We start from the raw sequence: 20,184 nt of genomic DNA on the forward strand, positions 1-20,184 counted from the left end.
AGGTCGAAACCCGGTTGAAAACCGAGGTTGAAGGCCGCACCCCTGACACCTCCATGCCCACCGAGATCGCCACCAGAACCCGCTCCCGGTGCCGCCATTGATTTTCCTTCACGTACAACCTCCGCGAATGAGGGTCGAGTCGGCGTCGTCAAGTCAAGTTCTGTCATCTGATCATCTCTGACCAAAGTTGTTGCATTATTGCATATATGTTTAGCTAGTTTATTAGGTCTGATTATTGTGGTTTAATACCTTGAAATTAAAACATCATATCTGAGGGATAAAAAACTCTTGTACTACTTGATCAGAGAGCGTTTGAACAAATTAGGTCTGATAGGCCAACGAGCGTGACGAACTAAAATTAAGCATATCCAGCTGTTAAACGCAATTGTCCTTTACATTTTCTTGAAATCCAAACTTTTTTATTGTACTAGCAAACTTTAAAGACCACTATCTTGAAGCTTGTTTTAATCTATAAATAGATTTCTTTAGGCGACATCCCATGCGTTCTTTTCTTTCCACAACAAAACCTTTTGGTTGTGTCATGTAAACGTTTTCCTCCAAATCCCCATTTAGGAATGTCGTCTTTACATCCATCTGATGTAATTCTAAGTCGTAATATGCTACAAGCGCCATTATGATTCTAAAAGAATCCTTACATAAGACTGGAGAAAATATCTCATTGTAATCTATGCCTTCTCTTTGTGTGAAACCTTTCACCACAAGTCACACTTTAAACCTTTCTATATTCTCTTTGGAGTCATATTTACTTGTGTAGACCCATTTACATCCTACTATCTTGGCTACTTTAGGAATTGTTTCTAATTTCCAAACTCCGTTGGTTTTCATTGATTTCATTTCATCTTCCATGGCTTCAAGCCACTTGGATGAGTGAACGCTTCTCATGGCTTCTTCAAATGAGCTGGGATCACCCTCCATTTGAAATTCCTCACATTCATAAACTTCATAATTATCAGGAATGGCTGATCTCCTAATTCTTTGAGACCTTTGAGGGGCCTCGCTAGATGACACTTGTTCTATATGAGGCTATTGTTGCTCTCTCTCATGCGCGACAATGGGTTCTTGGGGATCCTGAAGGACATGTTCCTCATGTTTAGTCATTGTTGCCATAGGAGAACCAACAATAGGTGATGTTACTACTTTGTCTAGCACTGTTGGTACAACAACAGTAGGTAGTGTGAAGAATGGTTCCTGAACCATAGGAGTGGGCACGTATACTCACTTCTCTTCAAAACTATTTTCTCGCGCTACCATGCTCCCCCTGATCATATCATTCTCCAAGAAGACAACATGTCTTGTTTCTACAAACTTCGTTTGTCTATCAGGACAATAGAAGCGATAATCTTTTGACTTTTCTAGATAGCCAATGAAATGACAGCTGACTGTCTTGGAGTCCAGCTTCCTTATATTTAGGTTAAATACTTTTGCCACAGCAGTACAACCCCACACACATAAATAGTTTAGTGAGGGTTTCTTTCCTGTCCACAACTCATACGGTGTTTTGGGCACCGACTTATTTGGCACTCGATTAAGAATATGAATGACAGTTTTTAACGCTTCCATCCATAAACTTATTGGTAAGGTAAAATAACTAATCATGCTTCTCACCATATCCATTAAGGTACGATTACATCTTTCAGCTACTTCGTTCTGCTGAGGCTCACCCGGTGTAGAATACTGGGCTACTATGCAATTTTTTTTGAAAGAACCTTGCAAAGGGTCTAGGAACTTGGCCATATGGGGTGTGTCGACCGTAGTACTCTCCCCCACGATCGGACCTTACTATCTTAATCTTTAAGTTGTGCGAATTTTCTACTTCAGCCTTAAATATCTTAAATGTATCCAATGCTTCCGATCTTTCTTTAATTGGATAAATATAGCCAAAATAAGAATAGTCATATGTGAATGTTATAAATGAATCATAATCATCCACACTCTTCACAAGAAAAGGACCACAGATGTCTATGTGGATTATTTCTAAAATTCCTGCGCTTCGTTTGACATCTTTCTTTATTTTCATAACATATTTTCCTTTTATGCAATATATGCATTGTTCTAAATCTAAAAATTCTAAAGGTGAAAGAGTTGATTTCTTAATCAATCGCTCTATTTTCTCCCTTGAAATATGGCCTAAACGACAGTGCCATAATTTCGAAAATACATCATGCACTCTCTCCGCTTATTTGTTGCATTCATAGACGAGAAATCATTCTTATTCTCAGTACTTACATCATTCACATTCTCAGAATGTGATACTAAATAAAGCTTGTCTTGTCGGAAGGCAAGACCAACATATTTATTATTATAAATAATCTGACATTTGCCATTACCAAAATGGCAATCATATCCATCGTCATCTAAACGTGAAACACTTATTAAGTTTCTTCACAAAGAGGGTACAAATAAAATATCTGAAAGCTTAAGTAGAAAACCATCAACTAATTCTAGAGAAAGATCTCCAATGGCTTCAACTTAAGCTTCAACTCTATTTGCTACTTTAATTCTTCTTTCTCCTCTTTGTAGGGTCCTCCTCGTACGGAATCCCTGTAATAAATTTGCAACATGAATAGTTGCATATGAATCAATCCACCAAGTAGATTTTGCATAACTTAAATATAGGGATTCATCTATGAATGTAATGAAATCCTCACCTCTCTTCAGAAAGTCTGGACAATCCCTCTGATAGTGTCCATGCTTCTTGCACCATTTGCACTGATCCTTCTCAACTTGAGCGTTGTTGTTCTTCTAGTGGTGCTCAGTCTGAGAGGCTTTCCCTTGAGGTTTGGCATTCTTATTGAAGTTCTTTTTTTTGTCCTTGACAAGGTTAGTAGCCTATAAGGACTTCAGTTTTTCCTCTTCTTAAACACACATTGCGATGAGCTTTTCTATGTCCCACTTGTCGGGCTGCATGTTGTAGTTAACAACAAGGGTTTCATATTCCTTTGGCAAGGAAGCTCAAACCAATGAATGTGCTCATCTTCAAAATGTGCTCCAAATCCATTAGCTTTAGCTTCAAAGCTGTGTTGCTCATCTTCAAAATGTGCTCTCTAATATCGCCACTAGTATATTTTTCATTGAACAATTTCTTGATCAATGTACTAGCATAAGCCTTTGAAGAGTCAGTGAACTGACTCTCCACCTTCTTTAGGTACTCAGTGGCGGTATCACAGTCTGGGATAGACCCCCTTATAGCATCTAAGATTGTGGATTTAGCCACCATCAAGCACTGCTGTTTGATATGTTCCATTTCTTGCGCTCAAGATCATACTTCATGCGCACTTCTGCATGATCTCGCTGCCGAGCAATGAAATCAGCATCAGACTTATTTTCTTCCCTCATTGGGTCCACTGGTTCAATAGGACATGGGGAGGTTGTAAGGTCGAGATGGTGGACTAGAGGGGAGGTGAATAGTTCTTTTCTAAAATTAATCGTGTCGGCTAACCGAAAAAGTACGGAATTAAAACTATCGGTCTAGCCAAGACTACACAGCTCAGGGTGACCGAACACTCCGGATAGATCGACCGGATGCACCCTGCCAGCATTTGGTCAATAGATGGCTACCATGTCATCCCTAGCTTCAAATACTGAGCGCCCGATCTCAATGGTTAAGTTGTGACCGGATGCAGCATAGTGTATGACCAGACGCAGGACCCCAGTGTCTGGTCACTTCCAGTAAGGTTCCACTCGTGACCGGACACGTCCGGTCACCCCCGACCGGACTCGCACAACATCCAATCACTCACAGTCTCCTCTATGTGCCGCCATACCAGCGCGACCGGACGCACTATAACGAAAATGGACCCTAGGCCCATTTACTTTGGATTTTGGTGTTTGATGACCAACACAACCAAGTTAGACTAATGAATTTGCAAGTGATTGTTTTGTAGTTCAATAGGGTGCAAGACGTGAATTGGACAAAGGCAACATGATGATCCGATGATCAACACCACAAGCAAGACCTGAGGAGCACAAGAGAAGACCCAAGATATCAAGCCAAGTCCAAGCATGAAGATAGGAACCAAGCCGTACGCAAGATCACGAAGAAACGAACTCATAGAGGTGACCGGATGCTAGAAGAAAGTGATCGGACGCTCCGATTAGTGGCTCAGCAATAGCAGGCGTTAGCAGCAGCGGCCGGACGCTGAACAAGCAAAACGACTGGACGCACCGATGGCACTGTTCATCAGTCCGGCAACACACAGCAAGTGACCGGACGCTGGCGGTAAACTGACTGGACGCAGGACAGCCGCGTCCGATCGAGTATAGAGAGGTTCGAGAGCGGCGAACTTGCGATCGAACGCATCCGGTGGCAAGTGATCGGACGTTGGTAGCACCTAATTTGTTGTTCGCGGCTCCAGCATCTGGTCAGTAGCAGAAAAGCGGGACTTCGTCCCCAACAGCTACTTTCTCAGTGGGGCTCATAAATACAACCCCCAACCGACCAAATGGGATGAGTGGAGCTGAGGAAACATACCAAGGGTGTTGATACACCATTTTAGTGATCTCCACTTGCATAGTGCTTAGTGTTTTATTAGGTGATTAGCGTAGGTACTTTGCAAAGTGCTTAGGTTGATTAGACCACCGCTTATGTGCTTGCTCTAGGTTTAGGCCTAGTGTTTAGTGAGGTTAGCATACCTCTTACCACTCGGTGCTTACGTGCACCATTGTTGTACATCAGAGGGGCTTGTAGTCTTGCGAGATCACACCAACCATGTTTGTGGTGTGGCCGCCACCATGTACCGGAGGGAACAAGGCCCGTGGCGTTTCGGTCGGAAGCTTGATAGTGAAGACGGCGGGGAGCATCCAGGAGAGGCTTGCCGGAAGGCACGTTGGAGACCCACTTGCGCGTGGGAAAGGCCCGAGGCTATCCACGGAGTTACCCGACTGGGAGCTTGGCCCTTGCGAGGGATTCCTTGCGAGGGGCTCCAACGAGGACTAGGGAGAAGCTTGCGCGCTTCTCGATACCTTGGTAAAAATACCGGAGTCGTTGACGGGAGTTTGCATATCTCTACCTTGCTCTTTAGCTTCCGCAATTACATTGATTGTGTTACTCCTTTTACGGTAGAGATAGCAACACACTAGCAAAACCGTAGTTGCACATTTAGATAGTTTTATCTTTTGCATAGGTTTTGCTAGGGTTAGAAAAAGATGTCATAGTTTAAGAAGTAGATTTTTAAGTTGCCTAATTTACTCTCCTCTTAGGCATTACGGTCCCCTTCACACACCCAGCCAGCGTCCGATCACTTTCAATGCTAGCGTTCGGTCGAAGACCGACGCCTGCGCATTCTCTGTTGCCACTGACTAGACGCAGGACCCTAGCGTCCGGTCACTGCGTGACCAGCGTCCAGTGCACTCTGTGAAACCCTGTCTTTTCTGTACAGGGCGCCATTGGCATCGTTGGACTATCCACACTCTACGGGTGGACACTCCACCAGTGAAGTTTCGAACCCTTTTCTTTACCGACTTGATCTACATCAACTCCAACTTCTTCTCCTTTGCAAATGCGCCCACACCACCAAGTGTACACCACAATGTGTATGTGTGTTAGCATTTCCACAATCATTTTCCAAAGGATTAGCCACTCAACTTGCCGCGCCACTTGATCCTAGTGACGATGCAGAGTTAGGTCACACGAGTGGCACTAGATGACCAATATGCAAACAAGTTTGCCCCTCTTGATACGGCCATCTTTTCTAAACCCGGTCATCAACTTCTCTACACACCTATGACCGATGAAATGAAATGCCCTAGATTATACCTTTGCCTTACGCATTCTATTCTAGCTCCTCCAATGTCGATGCAACACAAGCACCAACATGATCAATAATGATATGATCCACTTCATATCATCATGTGATCATATTGGTTCATCGATCTTGACTTCACTTGCTTTTCACCATTGCCTTCATCCATCGGCGCCAAGTCTTGCTTAAGCTTCACCGTCACGCGGTCCATTACTCCAAAGCCTCTGACTTGCCCTTCACGCTTGCAACCGGTCCATCAAGCCAAGTCTTGTCTTTATCTTCTCCACCTTGATCACATGACTTAATGTCATGTCTCATGTGCAATAAGCTCCTTCATCATCATATGTGTGAGCTTTGCAACATCTCCGAGCCATTTCCACCTCCATGGCATATGCTGCTCACACATATATACTTGTGGACTAATCACATGTGTTTCTCATATAAACACAATTAGTCCACCTAGGATGTCACTCAATTACCAAAACCATACAAGGACCTTTTAGAGGTGAGCGCTAAGTCATTCTCGGACAGCGCAAGTGCGAGCGCATACTTCTCTCGCCATACTTTGTAATTGCCCCCTTCTAGGGGTGGTATGTGAGAGATAAATGTCATTGGGTTGAGTCCTGAAAAAAATTATCAGAGATAGTGAGAAAATATATATATCATTATAATTGCATGCTTTAATTTAACGTTGGTCAAAATTAAAACATACAATATTCTTATACACTAATTCTACATCACCGTTGAGCAGAAATAGAATTAATGCATGGAAAACTTATGATTAAACATTATAATATTGCTATTATCAACATTGGTCAGAAAAATAATAATATTATAATTTACTGATTAAAATTTGACTACTCTTTAAATTAAATTCTCCCATTGGTTCGAATTTAATTAGAAGATTATTAACTTTAATATTTCAGCAGAAATATGAATAAATAATAATTATCTACTTTTCAGAAGCATTTTCTTGTTCATATCTACTTTCTAGAAAAAGTAACACGTTGGTGTAATTTTACCAGAAATTTTAAACCTTTGAAATTCATCAAAAATCATTCACATCTGCTTCTAAAAATTAAATAAACTTCAAATCATTTCGCTGTTCATTCTGGACCGGCCTGTAGCAGCAGTAACAGGCCCAGCAGCAACAGTGCACGGCCCGAACCAGTCGAATAGCGAAATGTGGCCCGGCCTGCACTGTTCACGCGCGCGCTGTGCTTCCTAGGCCACAACTTGGGCCTGGGCCGGCAAAGCTGCCCGCCGCGCGTGCCCGCCTGGGCCGAAACTCGGTCCAGTGACTCTCGTCCGTTCATCCAGATTCGATGGCTAGGCAACGATTTCGCTTGATCAAAACCCCCTGGCCGGCCGACGCCCCCAAACCCTAATTCATTTCGCATTCTTCCTTTCTCTCTCTTCGCCACGCTCCTTCTTTCTCAGCGTAGCAGCACCAAGCGGCGACCGAGCGAAGGGAGAGACTATGGCGCCGTTGCCGGCCCCATCGCCGGCGCGCGCGCTCCCCACGTGGATGAGCGCGCCACCGTCGAGCGGACTAGCGGCGGTGCCCTGATCCCCACGGTGAGGAGCTCCCGAAACCCCAAAAACCCTAGATCGGACCGGCCTCTTCTCCACCTTCTCTCTCAGCCCCGCGACGACACCGAGTGAGGCGAGGCGATGATGGCGCCGTCGTCGGCCCCCTCGCTGGCGCGCGTGCTGCCATCGAGCAACCTGGCCGCGGCGCCCTTGGCCAGAGCACGCGCCCGGCGGCTCGACCCTTCTTCTCGCGCGCCAATGAGGCGGTAGTGCGGTACAGTGGTGAAGTATGCCATTTCCCCTTCTCCGTTTCTTCTTTGATTGGATTTTTCTTCCTTTTCTTCTCAGATCTATCCGATTTCTTCCTTTTCTTCTCGGATCTATCCGATTTAGGGTTGGGGATGGGGTTAGGGTCGAGATTAGGGTTAGGGTTTCCTTAACTGTTCATCTTCCCCGAGCGGTTTCTTCATGGGTTAGGGCTCAGTTCGAGTTCTTTTCTCTTCTTAGATCCGAACGGATCTAATCTGTTTCTTACCCCTGACATGATCTACATCTAGACAGAGGGTTCCGATAGGCTAGATCTACACCTACTTAGGCGTCTGATACCATTGTTAAACCTAAAATAGGATCTCTAGGCATAGAACTAGTATGTCTACTTGCACTTGGATAAACCGTGAGTCCTAGAAGCATCTACTAGTACTGGATTAGAGATAGAATGAGAAAGAGAGGGTGAAGGGGTGCAAACCATCGGCTGGTTTGGAGGAAGATGGGCTCGCAATCGCAGTGCTGGGTGATAACCCGGTGGCAGTGCAGTAGCGGTGTCGTCCGGGGTCGGTGTAGAGGCTGCAGGGCAGCCCGGCGTCGTAGCAGTCCTCCGACGTGGTGCAGTGGTGGTGGCGGCGCTTCCTGTCGCTGACAGCGCCCCCTCTGTGATCGGTTAGGGTTTAGGACTGTAGGTGGGGTGCTATGTGGCTCAGGCGAGACCCCCACCTCCTATTTATGGCGTTGTGCGACGGAGTCCACCAACCATATTAAGGTTGGGCGCCCCGATCAGGACGCGGATCCAAGGGCCAAGCACGCCAACTAACACCAGCATCTAAAACTAGCTCGTCGGTCCAATTAAATCCAATGCAAGGCAAGATGGCGTTAGAGGCGCAATCATCTAGCATTCTAGCCACAATCTGACCTCGTCACACGCCAGAGAACACCGCTTAAAATTCTCGTCTCAGTGATTGACTCATTCCTCGGAGAATCTGAATGTATGTATATTGGTGATTGGTCTGAAAACGCTACTTATTTCAGAAACTGAAGAAGTGGACAGAAGACAGAACCCTAGTATTTCAATTCAGAAACTGAAGAAGACATGGACAAAGCCCTATTACAGAAGCTGAAGAAATGGACAGCACTCAACGCACGTACTACTACTAATCAAGACTCGAGAGAGGAGCGTAAGTCTCCTCTGGTATATATTTAGTCAACTTTGATTGGTTCGCCTGTCCATGTCTTCTCTGACGAGCAGAGCAGTCGCCTGCATCTCTGGCTAATCTCCAACTAATACGGTAGTTGTTTGACTTGGTTCAGATCGGCGTCCAAAGTCTTGATTCAGACTTCATTTAGTAGCATATATCTCCATCATCTGTAGTTTAATTTTGCTTGCCTGGCCTGGTCTTTAACGCTCATCGAGTGTAGCTGTGCTTGATCGAATCATTCTTGAAGAAATCAAATGCCCCATGATCTGTCACGTCAAAACCTCCCCTGGGATGAACATATCAAATGCCCTCTGATCTGTCATGTAAAAACCTCCCTTGGGATGAACAACTCAAGCGAACAGGGTGCAAGTGACCCCTGAAATGGAAAGTTTTTGATGATCTGTCATCTCAAAACGACTTCTCTAGCTCCATCATGTCATTTGTTTCATTTGGAAGTTGCGAGCATACCTGGGCATCGGGCCGGCCCGGCCCGGCCCGGCACGGTCACGGGCCGGCCCGGCACGATGGCTATCGGGCCATGGAGGCACGCCGTGCCCTGCGGGCCGTGCCGCATCGGCCTGCGGGCCTGGCCTTCGGCCCAGGCACGGGCCTGTGGGCCATTTTTCGTGCCGTGCTGGCCCGTGAGGCACGGCAAAAATAACAGGCCGTGCCAGCCCACAGCCCGTTAAATCTAAAACACCTCCAAATAAACATCTCAATCCATTCAAATATCAAAAAGAGCTGTTTTGTGCAATGCTGCCTCATTAAAAACCTACCTAGGTAAAACTCACCCTTGTGAGAAACCCTAGGCAGGAAAAAAGAGTGCAGCCAGCTCCAAATGTCTTAATCTTACATAGTTATTACAGACCATTGTTCAAAGGTTCAAATGAAAACTAAGCAAGTGAGTGAGGGACACATCCACTCTCAACTCACACAAAAGTACTCCAACACTCCCAGCCAACCAATGCCACTGTCAGCCACCAGATCCATCATCTTCACCTTCTGGTTCATCCAGGAACAGATTCTCGAATGCATCTTCAATTTCCTTGGTATCAGCAGCTTCATGTTGTTCCCTCTTCTCTCCTAGCTCCCAGTCCTTCAACAAGGTCAGCATCTCAACATGTTCTGGTTTCAAGCTCTGGCGCCGTTCTTCTAGGATCCTCCCTGCTAAGCTGAAATAAGACTCTGAAGAACAAGTGGAAACAGGAACTGACATGATATCTCTGGCCATAATAGCCAGGATAGGATAGGTTAGTTTGTGGTCCTTCCACCACAGAAGAATGTCAAAACCATCCTCATAAGCAGTTATGCAGTCGCTGTCCAAATAGCTTGAAAGTTCAGAAGCAGTAGAGTGAGAAGAAGAACAGGCAGTGCCACTGGAAGGACCAGGCAGACCTGATCCTCCAAAAATTACCCCCCAAGCCTGTTTTCTCTTACCAGTGGGTGGGGTAGGACCAGCAACCCTTTGTGACCTGGTTGCACCAAACTTTCTCAAATATTTCTCAAACATTTTATGCAACTCAGTTTTCAAATCAGCATAGTAAGTAGTGTAATCAGTACCAGTATATTCAGTAAGTAAATGGAGGACCCTTTGCATACCTCTCAGCTTAGCTCTAGGGTCAAGAATGAATGCAAATAAGTATAAGAGAGGAATGTCCTTCCAATACTTGAGAAATTTATGCTGCATAGGGTACACAAAGGGTCTAAGATTAACATCTCTTTCACATGCATGCAAATGAGTTGCAATCTCCAGAACATGGTGCAGCACAAGAGGACTGGTAGGATAATAAACACCAGACAGTGTAACAGTAGAGTCATAAAATACTTCCAGGAACTCCAATATTTTCCCAGCCACGTGCCAATGGGCTGGAGACAACAGTGCATAACCATAATTTGAATTTATGAACACAGAAAATACTTCACTGTAAGGAACCAAGTGTTTTAGCATGAGATAAGTAGCATTCCATCTAACATCCATGTCTAAGCCAAATTTTCTAGGTCTCATACCTTTAGCTTCATAGTAGTTTCTAAACATAGCAATTCTTTGATTAGAGGAGTTCAAGAAATTAATTGCAGTTCTAAAATCCTCTATATAAGGTTTGATTCTTTTTAGTCCAGATTTGACTATCAGATTAATAATGTGACAAGCACAGCGTTGATGCACAAGACTGTAACCAGGTGCAGCATCATCAGGTGCAGGATCACAACCAAGATAACCAGTAAACATGGGTGTCAAAGTTTCCATAGCCTTAGCATTAGAAGATGCATTATCTAAAGTGATAGAAAAGATTTTATCAACCAAGCCATACTCCTCAACAACAGATGCAATGGAAGCAGAAATGTTTTCACCAGAATGCTTAACTTGAATCAACCTAAGACCAACAATCTTCTTTTGCAATTCCCAATCAGCATTCACATAGTGAGCAACAACAGATATGTAATCCTCTTTAGCATTACCAGACCATATGTCAGAAGTCAAAGCAACAGATGCAGAAGCATGCACACAGTTCCTAATCATAGCACGACGTTCAGCAAATAACTTATCCAGATCTCTAGTGGTGGTTCTTCTAGATGATCTAACAAATCTTGGGTTATGAGAATTTTTAATATATTCCTCAAATGCATCAGTGTCACCAAAACCAAGAGGAAGATCAAGCCTAGCAATCAATCTACACAGTTCAGTTCTAGCAACAGCAGGATCATAGTTCCAATTATGCAAAGACCCATCAGCATTAAAAGCTAGTCGAGACTGAACCCTAGAAGCATTATCAAGTTTCTGTTTGCAAGATTTTTGGTGCCTAAGAATGTGACCAGTACCAGCAGTAGATCTAGCACTCAACACAGTTCTACACATCTTACATATAGCTCTAACACGGACATCAACACCATTAATCGTCTCATAAACCTCCTCAAAGTCACCCCAGCACTGAGACTTGCGCTTACCAAGTCCAGAAACAGCACCAGAGGAAGGAGTACGAGTACCATTACCATCAGCATTACCATTAACACCAGTGTAGTTGGAGTGGGTGTTGGAGTCCACCGTCCCTGTCCCCATTGCCCCTGCATCGACGGCATCGACGTCGATCGCCGGCTGTGTCCCGCGGGTGGCGTCATCAAACACCGCAAAGGGGTCACGGCCGTCGTCGTCGTGCTCCGGGGACAGCCCAGCCGTGACCAAGTCATCGTCGCCAGTCACAGGGAACATGGCACCGTCGCCCTGCGAGTCACACGCCATGGGGCCCTCGGCCGCGGACGGCTGAACTCCAGCACCGTTCCTCAACGGTGCGCGGCTACGGCTTGGCCGTGGTGCCATTGCCCGTCGTCCGTCTACGCCAAGGCTAGTTGACGACGAGGCATCGGCAGCAGACCTGCAAAGAAAAAGAACACGCAAAGAAGAAAAGGATGAGAAAATGATCCCAAAAACAGAATCAAAACACTGAGAAACGTATAGATCTAGGGGCTAGGGTTAGGGTTACGAATGGGGATGGACTTGCCTGCGCAACCGGAGCCGGATGAGAAAATGATCCCAAAAACAGAATCAAAACACTGAGAAACGTATAGATCTAGGGGCTAGGGTTAGGGTTACGAATGGGGATGGACTTGCCTGAGCAACCGGAGCCCGGCGCCGGAGAAGACGAGGGCCACACAAGGGCAAGACGGGATTAAGAAGGACGGCGAGCGACGGTGCAAGAGAGACGGGGAGGCGGACTCACATGTTCATCGACAAACAGAGGAGAAGGAGTAAAAAGGAAGACGGAGATGGACTGAGGGAGCAGGGAACTCAGGGAGAGCCGGAGAGGTGATGGAGCGGCGGCGATATCACCGGATCCAAGGATGACGGTCGCACCGGCGACGAAGATGGATCGACGAGAGGAGGCGAAGATGGACCGAGCGGGTGTCGAGTGCGGCTGCGGTTGGGAGGCGAATGGGATTAGGGTTAGGGTGTCGAGTGCGGCTGCGGCCTGCGGTTGGGAGGCGAGGCGAATGGGGTTAGGGTTAGGGTGATGGAGCGGCGGCGATATCACCCGATCCAAGGACGACGGTCGCACCGGCGACGAAGATGGATCGACGAGAGGAGGCGAAGATGGACCGAGCGGGTGTCGAGTGCGGCTGCGGTTGGGAGGCGAATGGGATTAGGGTTAGGGTGTCGAGTGCGGCTGCGGCCTGCGGTTGGGAGGCGAGGCGAATGGGGTTAGGGTTAGGGGCCGGCCGGGGGGGGGGGGGGGTCTCGGTTATATGGGGAGCCGGCCGGGGAGGAGCCGAGGAGGCCAGGAGGGGAGGGGGCCGTTCTTGGGCCGCCGGCCTGCTTGCCTGCTTGCGGGCCGTGCCGTGCCGGCCTGTGGGCCTAGGGTTCGGCCCAAGCACGGCCTGCACCCCGTGCCGTGCCAGCCAGGGCCCATTAACCTTCGGGCCGGGCCAGGCTTGGGCCGGGCCTAAAGAGCGGGCTCCGTGCCGGGCTCACGGGCTCGGGCTTTGTGCCCAGATATAGTTGCGAGTGTGGCGTGTGTTATGTTGTCCTTGAAATGGAAAGCAAAAAAAAAAGTATATAGGGTTTAATTTGGATCCCATCAAATTTAGCTCGAACAACCTGATCAAAACTTTCTTTCATTCTACCCATGGTGCATAGATGCGTACAATTTTTTGACTCGTCTGTGCTATGTACATCGATCGATCAAATTGATGATCCCTGTTACATTGACATATTGTGATCACCAACCATTTCCCCAGCCAATTACGAACAACTACTCCAATGAACAAAGTAAAATAACCACGATCCACTTATTAATTACACATGAACCACTAATCCATGCATGCATGGGCTCAAAAACGCGATTTGCCCTTGCCCATCGATCTTCCGCATGGTGCATGCGCCGCCGATCCTGAGAATTCCTGATCACTTCTGGGCAGCAGCGGCTCCGCCGCGGCCCATGACGGACGTGATCGCCGCCGCCAGCGCAGACTGGAAGCTCGGATCCGACGTGATCGCCTTCGCGAGCGTGTCCGTGACGGCTGGAGCCACCGCGCCATGGCCGCCGCCCAGGCTGTTGGCTCTCTGCAGGTACGACTGGGCGTACAGCTGTTCCGGTCGCGATGGCACGCCCAGGCTTCCACCGAACAGTTGCCCCAGCGCCGGCGACGGCGAGCTCTTGGCGTAGTAGGACGGGTGGGCGCCGCCGTACGCCAGGTACCCGTTGCTCCACGCCGCCGGGACCGCCTTGGACTCGAACCCCGCTGCTGCTGCAGCGGCGGCGGCGTAGGGCGAGGAGTGCATGAGGGAGTGCGGCGCGGCGGGGGAGGTGAGGTCGAGCGTGATGGTGGGGCAGGACGCGGCGGTGGAGACCATGGTGGTGGGGCCCAGCATCCCGGCGGCGGCTGCCAGCGGGTGGTGGTGGCCGTGGACGAGCGAGGCCGAGGCGGCGGAGGTGGTGGAGCCCGAGGTGAGCATGGCCGCCGCCGCGGAGGTCGTGGACGCCATGGCCGTCGCCGCCGGCGGGAGCGGGTGGTTGTGCGCGCCCTCGTACGTGGTGATCAGGATCGACATGTCCTCCGCGCACCGCTGCACCTGCTTCCTCACCGGGCAGTGCGGCTCCACCGTGCAGCGGTAGTAGGCGCGCGGGCACGGGTTCCCCTTGGAGATCTTCTGCCCGTACTTTCGCCATTGGCAGCCATCGGGCATCTGACCGATACAATAATTAGGGTAGGTCAGGTATAAATAATACGGAGTACTATGTTGCATTTAGCTAGAGCTCAAACAATTATTATGCATGCTAATTTGGTTTGTTTGGAACAATTTGTCACGTACCGTGGGAGTGTCGCATTTGACCCTGACGGAAACCCTAGCCTTCTTGGCCTGCTGCTGCACCTCGTCGTCAGCTGATCCGTCTCCGGCACCGGCGCTCGGGCTCTTACGGGCGGTGCCCACGGCGGCCACGGCAGGTTTGGCGTCATCGTTGTCGTCGGCGCTGCCGCTAGTGTCGGAGCTCAGGTTCAGGACGGGCGCCGCGGACGCGTGGCTCCCCTTGTCGTCATCCGTGGCCGCCGTGGACGACGGCAGCCCGCTCCCGCGCGCGAAGCCGAGCCCGAGGGAGAGCTGGTGGTGGCCTTCGTCATCGGCGCCAGCGGTGGTCATCTCATCAGCGGTGCCGGACGAGGACGACGACCTCTCGTGCCCCTTGCGGCGGGAGGCGGCGCCACCGCCACCGCTGTTGGCCCTCGTGCCGAGGATCAGGGAGACGAGGTCGTCGGGGCCGTCGTCGTCGGTGGTGGGCGCCAGCGCCACGGGGAACTTGTTCTCCGCCTTGGCTACAGATGCTTGCTCCTGCACCTTGACGACGTCGAGGAAGTGCATCTGCAGGGACTGGTACTGGCTGACGATGCGGGACAGCATCGACTTGAGGCGCTCGTTCTCCTCCCTCACCTCGCCCATCTCCGCCCTGGCCGCCTCCAGCCTGCGTCCCTCCTGCTTGATGTTGATGCCGGCCGCGTCTCTTTGCGTCGATGGAAAGCTTTCGAAGACTATCGGAAGAGCGCTTCCTATTATCTGCATCCACAAACAAAGGTTCATGCTCTGTCAGATCTCTCTAGTTTGCGTTGAAGAAAAGCGAAATTAAAGGATCTCGAACAGGTCATGTAGTTCATACCGGTGCGGCGGCGATCTCTGGCTTGGCGTCAGGCCTCTTCTCCTCCTTCACCTGCGGCGGCGGCCGCCTCTCGACGGCGACCTCCATGGCAACGGCGGCAACCAACCAACCAAGCTAGCTAGCCGCACCGGCCTACCCCTCCCTTCTCGAGCGAGATAGCACAGCTCAGCTCAGCTTTGGGCAAGCACGCAATGGCTTGTCCTGGCCGTAGTACCTGTACCTCTGCTCGCTCGTCTCCTTATAAAGAAGGAAGGAGAGAGGCAGGAAAGCTCAACAAGCCTGCATCGCTTGATAAACAAAGGGTAGATGCCTCACCGAATCCCAGTGGCGGAGCCTATGACGGTTCAGTCGTTGTCGTCCTCGTCCATACGGCTGGGTGTGGGCGCATCAAAAATGTCAACTAGCGTAGCTGGCCCACGTACGCACCGGCCGGCCCCATGGGCAAGCGAGACAAGCAAGCGAGCCAGCGCGCGCAATAGAATAGCCCGTCGTCCCCGTTGTCACCGTCGTCGTCGTCGTGGTCGCCGCTGCGGTCTCCCCAACGTGTTCTGCGTGTCGCTGCCGCCGCGTTCAATTTCTCTCTGGTCCACGCGCCAGGGCTGTCTGCTCTGCTACGCGAGCTACCTAGCTAGCTGCTCCGGCGACCGACGGACCCGACCGGCCGGTTGGTCGGTCCATGGATCGGGCGGTTAGCCGCTGCCGCCCGCCGCGCTCTGCTTGTCGATGGATCGGAGCTGACAAAAATGCATGCGTTCTTACCTGTTGGCTCCCGGCTCCCGGCCGCCGGCGTACGCGTGTGTAGGAACGCATCAGGAACCTCCGTAGTGTCCAGCGATTGTTTAGGGCGTGCTGTTGACTTTCGTACGGCCGGCGCGGTGCTATCTCTCTCTGCCAGCAAGTTGCAGAAGCAACCGCGATGCACGTTGAGGGAATTGTTCAGCCGTCGATGGATCAAATCTGAAGAAAAAGAAACAAAACGACGGGCACACCAGATTATTCTCTACCGCTGACGACGATACCTTCTCCCTTCACTTCAGATTTTAACAGGTCAATGCAAGCGCTGAATACTCGAATCTGCTGGATGATCGAGCAAGTAATCCAAACCTATCCATCGTTTACTATTTTTTTTAATTTACTAGGTAGCGTGCCCGTGCGTTGCTACGGGATAACTAACAATTTATACTAAAAACACACGGATCACACAATAAGATAACAATACTGTTAAATTAAATACCAACGTTAAAGTGACATTTAATTCAAAAAGCAAAGTTTATGAATTTAACACAGTCACGGAGTGCGCGGCGTCGCAGGCTCACAAACTCTAGAGCTTCTAGAGATTGGGTCGAATCCAACCTAGAGCCTCGAACCCCTACATCTTTTCCAGGACGGGCTTCACTTCAGATGCGCCGGTAGCAATATCAACGATCTCTAGTTGATGGACCAAGTCGTATGGATCCCCATACATTGGCTCAGACATGTAGATTTTGTTCTCCTTGTACTTAGATACACTTGTTCCACTGAAGCTTTCATTGAAATGTTTAGACACGAACAGTGTCTGATCACCGATGTCCCTCACCATGGACCACTCCGGCGTACGGTCGTGGAGGTTGCACTTGTAGATCGTGCTGTTGTAGGTGAAGCTCTGTGTCTCGTGGAACGTGCTCACCATGGCACCCACAATGTGCAGCTCACCGTTTGATTCCAGGTAGCTGTGGTGGCAGAGCCCCGCAGGCGACAGTGATGACAACAGCGTCGCGGTTGGAGTAGCATCGGCGGCGTTGCTGCTGCAGACGGAGATTTATCCAGTGCAGTCGATCGCCAAGAACTTGTCTTGGCAGTGGACGATGGACCCCACGAAGAACTCCAGTTTGGTGTCGAGCAGCGTCCATGCGCTGTCGACTCCAACCCGACAGAACGCGACCTCCGTGAGCCCCAAGCATGGCCATGGCCACGCACTCGCGGCCGGCGGCGTCAAGCGGCGTCGAGAGCACGATCTCACGGAAGAACACGTCCCTCATGTCTTCTAGCTTGATGGCTCTGCCTGCGGCATCCGCGTCTCCGTAGCCGTTGGTGGGATGGAGGACCCACCGGCCGTGGACCCTAGACACGCGTTCCGATGACGATGCTGCCACGATGTGTTCGCCTGCTGGCGGGAGCTCAACGCTGGGGGCACGGGCACCAACGAATGGATTATGCAGCGTCACGGACGCCGCCTCGTCCATGAGCGCCAGCCACCCACACAAGGAGCCACACGCCACCTTGCCGCGCACGTCGGGCAGCGTCTTGGACAAGACCTTCTTCTCCGGGACGCAGTAGAAGCCGACGCGGTCCGAGTCAGGGTCGAACGGGAGCAGCAGGAGCGGGCCGAAGGTTGCGAACGGGACGACGGCGCACCATGGGGAGTAAGCGGATCGGAAGGACGCCATGTCGTGGCCTGACGTGAGACGCTGCCCAATGGACTCGAGGAGATCCTCTGGCAGGCCGGATCTCCAGTCAGGGAGAGGTAGGGACCTTCTCTTGGGATTGGAAGGTTGAGCCATAGAAGACAGATGGCATCAACTATGATTCACGCAAGAAACAGCAAGCGAGGACGATAGAACACGTGAGCGTGAAACCAAATGAAAGAAGAAAAAAGTTGTCCCTTTTGCAAATGCAAAGAGGGGAAGTAAATAAATATAGGTAGATTTGGCAAGGTTCTCAGAAATGCAAAGAGGTTCCTTTTGTCTTAATTCTCTTTCCTTCTGTGTTAATTCTCTTTTCTTTTGCTCGTTGTCATGTATGCTGGTGTATGTAAATATGCAATGTGTATATGGGTAGCACAATAATTTTTTACTTCCTATTTTGTCGTGATTCCTCTATCACATGACAGACAATATTCAATCAAGGAGAATGGCATGATCAATCAGTAATTAAGATGTCGTGGAATCGCAGGCGTGGGCAGACAGACGAACCAAAACAAATGTCGCACCGAAAAATATCCACACTTTGTTCTTTTTAGTTGTAGGAGATATCCACCGTGGACGTGGAGTATCTTCGTTCGGTTACAAAGGTCAAGCACACCTAAGGCTGTATTTAGTTCGCGAAATGAAAATTTTTGGATGTTACGTCGGATGTTTCTGGGATGTCGGAAGGGGTTTTCGGATACTAATAAAAAAAACTAATTACATAGCTCGTCTAGAAACTGCGAGACGAATTTATTAAGCCTAGTTAATCCATCATTAGCGCATGTTAGTTACTGTAGCACTTATGGCTAATCATGGACTAATTAGTCTTAAAACATTCGTCTCACGATTTCCAACCAAACTATGCAATTAGTTTTTTTTTATCTATATTTAATACTCCATACATATACCGTAAGATTCGATATAATAGTTTGTGGTGAAAATTTTTGAGGACTAAACCAGGCCTAACTACACACACCACCAGAAACGTCGAACAGCTGCCGTCTGTTTCATCAGCTTCTGGCCGGCATACGGCCTAGATGTTGTTGAGCTGACTTCTAAAAGCTGGAAAGCTAACTTCTGAGTGAAAGTTAAAAAGCACACTGAATGGATCAGAGTTTTTCTAGCTTTTAATGCGCTGAGAAACTAAAAATTTATTGCAAAAGTCAGTAGCAAAAAAAAAAAAACGCAATGGTTAGTAGCGGCCAAAAACCTAAAAGCCAACTTTTTTGAGTCAGAAGCTCAAAAACTGCAGCTCAAACAAACTGGACATTTTAGATCTTTCCTAAGTCAAACTTCTCTATGTCTGGTGTAGTTTTAGATTTTTTAAAAAAATACATCAATAGCTATAACATCAAATTAGAGCAACTCCAAGAGAGTTGATAAAAATATATGGTTAAACCCATGATTTAGCTCATCTCTGAAATAGAAAACCCTGCAAAAAAAACAGAAAACTCCAACAGGCTTTCTAGTACGGCGAGACATATAGCTAGCGGCACATGCAAGCTATATTTAGCATGCGAGAACTCCGGGATAGATGGATTGCTATTTTAGAAAGTCAGATACAATAGCTATTGGAATCTCTTTTCTTTCCAAACTACTCAAATATAGATTACACAACATGGATAGCTCTTCTGCCGGAGTTGCTCTTAGTTTTATTAAATCCACCATGGTTGTTCGGATGATGGTTTCGGCTGATAAGCCGGCCGATGTTGTTTTGGTGTGAGAGAAAAATACTATACCATGGCTGATAAGTTCAAGCAAACAGGGCCCGACGATGCATTGATTTGGTATTGGTGCTAATATCAATACATTTTTTCCATATACTTGATTAAAAGTAGATGGATTTGACTTATTTAAGACTACACAAAAATGCCTAGGTTAGTATTTCTTAATACACCGCTGTATAGGTCATGCATGCTGAGGCCTTGTTTGGGAGGGCTCTTCCCCAAAGGCTCCTCTATTTTTCACTAAACAATAAATCCTCCTACTAAAATATTTGGTAGAGCTCCTCCCGAGGGGCTGGAGCGGAGTCAAAGAGAAGCCATACCAAACGGGGTGTAAGAGTTAAGTTGGTTATGCATAGTATTCCCGAGGTTTGAAAATGTTGAGGATTTGTCACTACTACACAAATCTTTTTCGAGACGGCATTTTTATTAACGGAGGCGGCATTGCAACCGTCTCTACCGAAAGGTCACGGTTAATCGTGGGTTAACAGAGCCGGTTACTTTGCCCGCCTCGGTTAATCGATTAACGGAGACGGACAAGGCAGGCGTCTTAATATGCCCACCTCCATTAATGTTTTCCAAAAAACCCAAAAAACTTAAAACTTTGGAGA

The 20,184-nt window shown here is 48.6% G+C and overlaps 2 protein-coding genes across 2 annotated transcripts; both read right to left on the minus strand.

Annotated features, from left to right (window-relative positions):
• Window positions 1–9,737: 9,737 nt before the first annotated feature.
• LOC136460179 (zinc finger BED domain-containing protein DAYSLEEPER-like) lies at window positions 9,738–11,999 on the minus strand. Its single transcript, XM_066459988.1, has one exon. The coding sequence runs from the start codon at window positions 11,997–11,999 to the stop codon at window positions 9,738–9,740; it is 2,262 nt and encodes a 753-aa protein (XP_066316085.1).
• Window positions 12,000–13,347: 1,348 nt separating this feature from the next.
• Window positions 13,348–15,651, minus strand: LOC136457569 (probable WRKY transcription factor 72). The gene is made up of 3 exons (XM_066457603.1): window positions 15,406–15,651; window positions 14,568–15,305; window positions 13,348–14,441 (listed from the first exon to the last, which is right to left on the minus strand). Exons 1-3 carry the CDS (start codon window positions 15,490–15,492, stop codon window positions 13,659–13,661), a joined length of 1,608 nt encoding a protein of 535 aa, XP_066313700.1. The 5' UTR covers window positions 15,493–15,651; the 3' UTR covers window positions 13,348–13,658.
• Window positions 15,652–20,184: the final 4,533 nt, after the last annotated feature.

This window comes from Miscanthus floridulus, chromosome 6, assembly GCF_019320115.1.
Source record: "Miscanthus floridulus cultivar M001 chromosome 6, ASM1932011v1, whole genome shotgun sequence".
Taxonomy (NCBI): Eukaryota; Viridiplantae; Streptophyta; class Magnoliopsida; order Poales; family Poaceae; genus Miscanthus; species Miscanthus floridulus.

Excerpts from the sequence above, each read along its gene's own strand:
- LOC136460179 (XM_066459988.1), bottom strand. The coding sequence starts at position 11,999 with ATGGCGTGTGACTCGCAGGGCGACGGTGCCATGTTCCCTGTGACTGGC.
- LOC136457569 (XM_066457603.1), bottom strand. The coding sequence starts at position 15,492 with ATGGAGGTCGCCGTCGAGAGGCGGCCGCCGCCGCAGGTGAAGGAGGAG. Across the intron at positions 15,306-15,405 it reads CAGAGATCGCCGCCGCACCG|ATAATAGGAAGCGCTCTTCC; the intron begins GTATGAACTACA and ends TTGTGGATGCAG. Across the intron at positions 14,442-14,567 it reads TCAAATGCGACACTCCCACG|ATGCCCGATGGCTGCCAATG; the intron begins GTACGTGACAAA and ends TGTATCGGTCAG.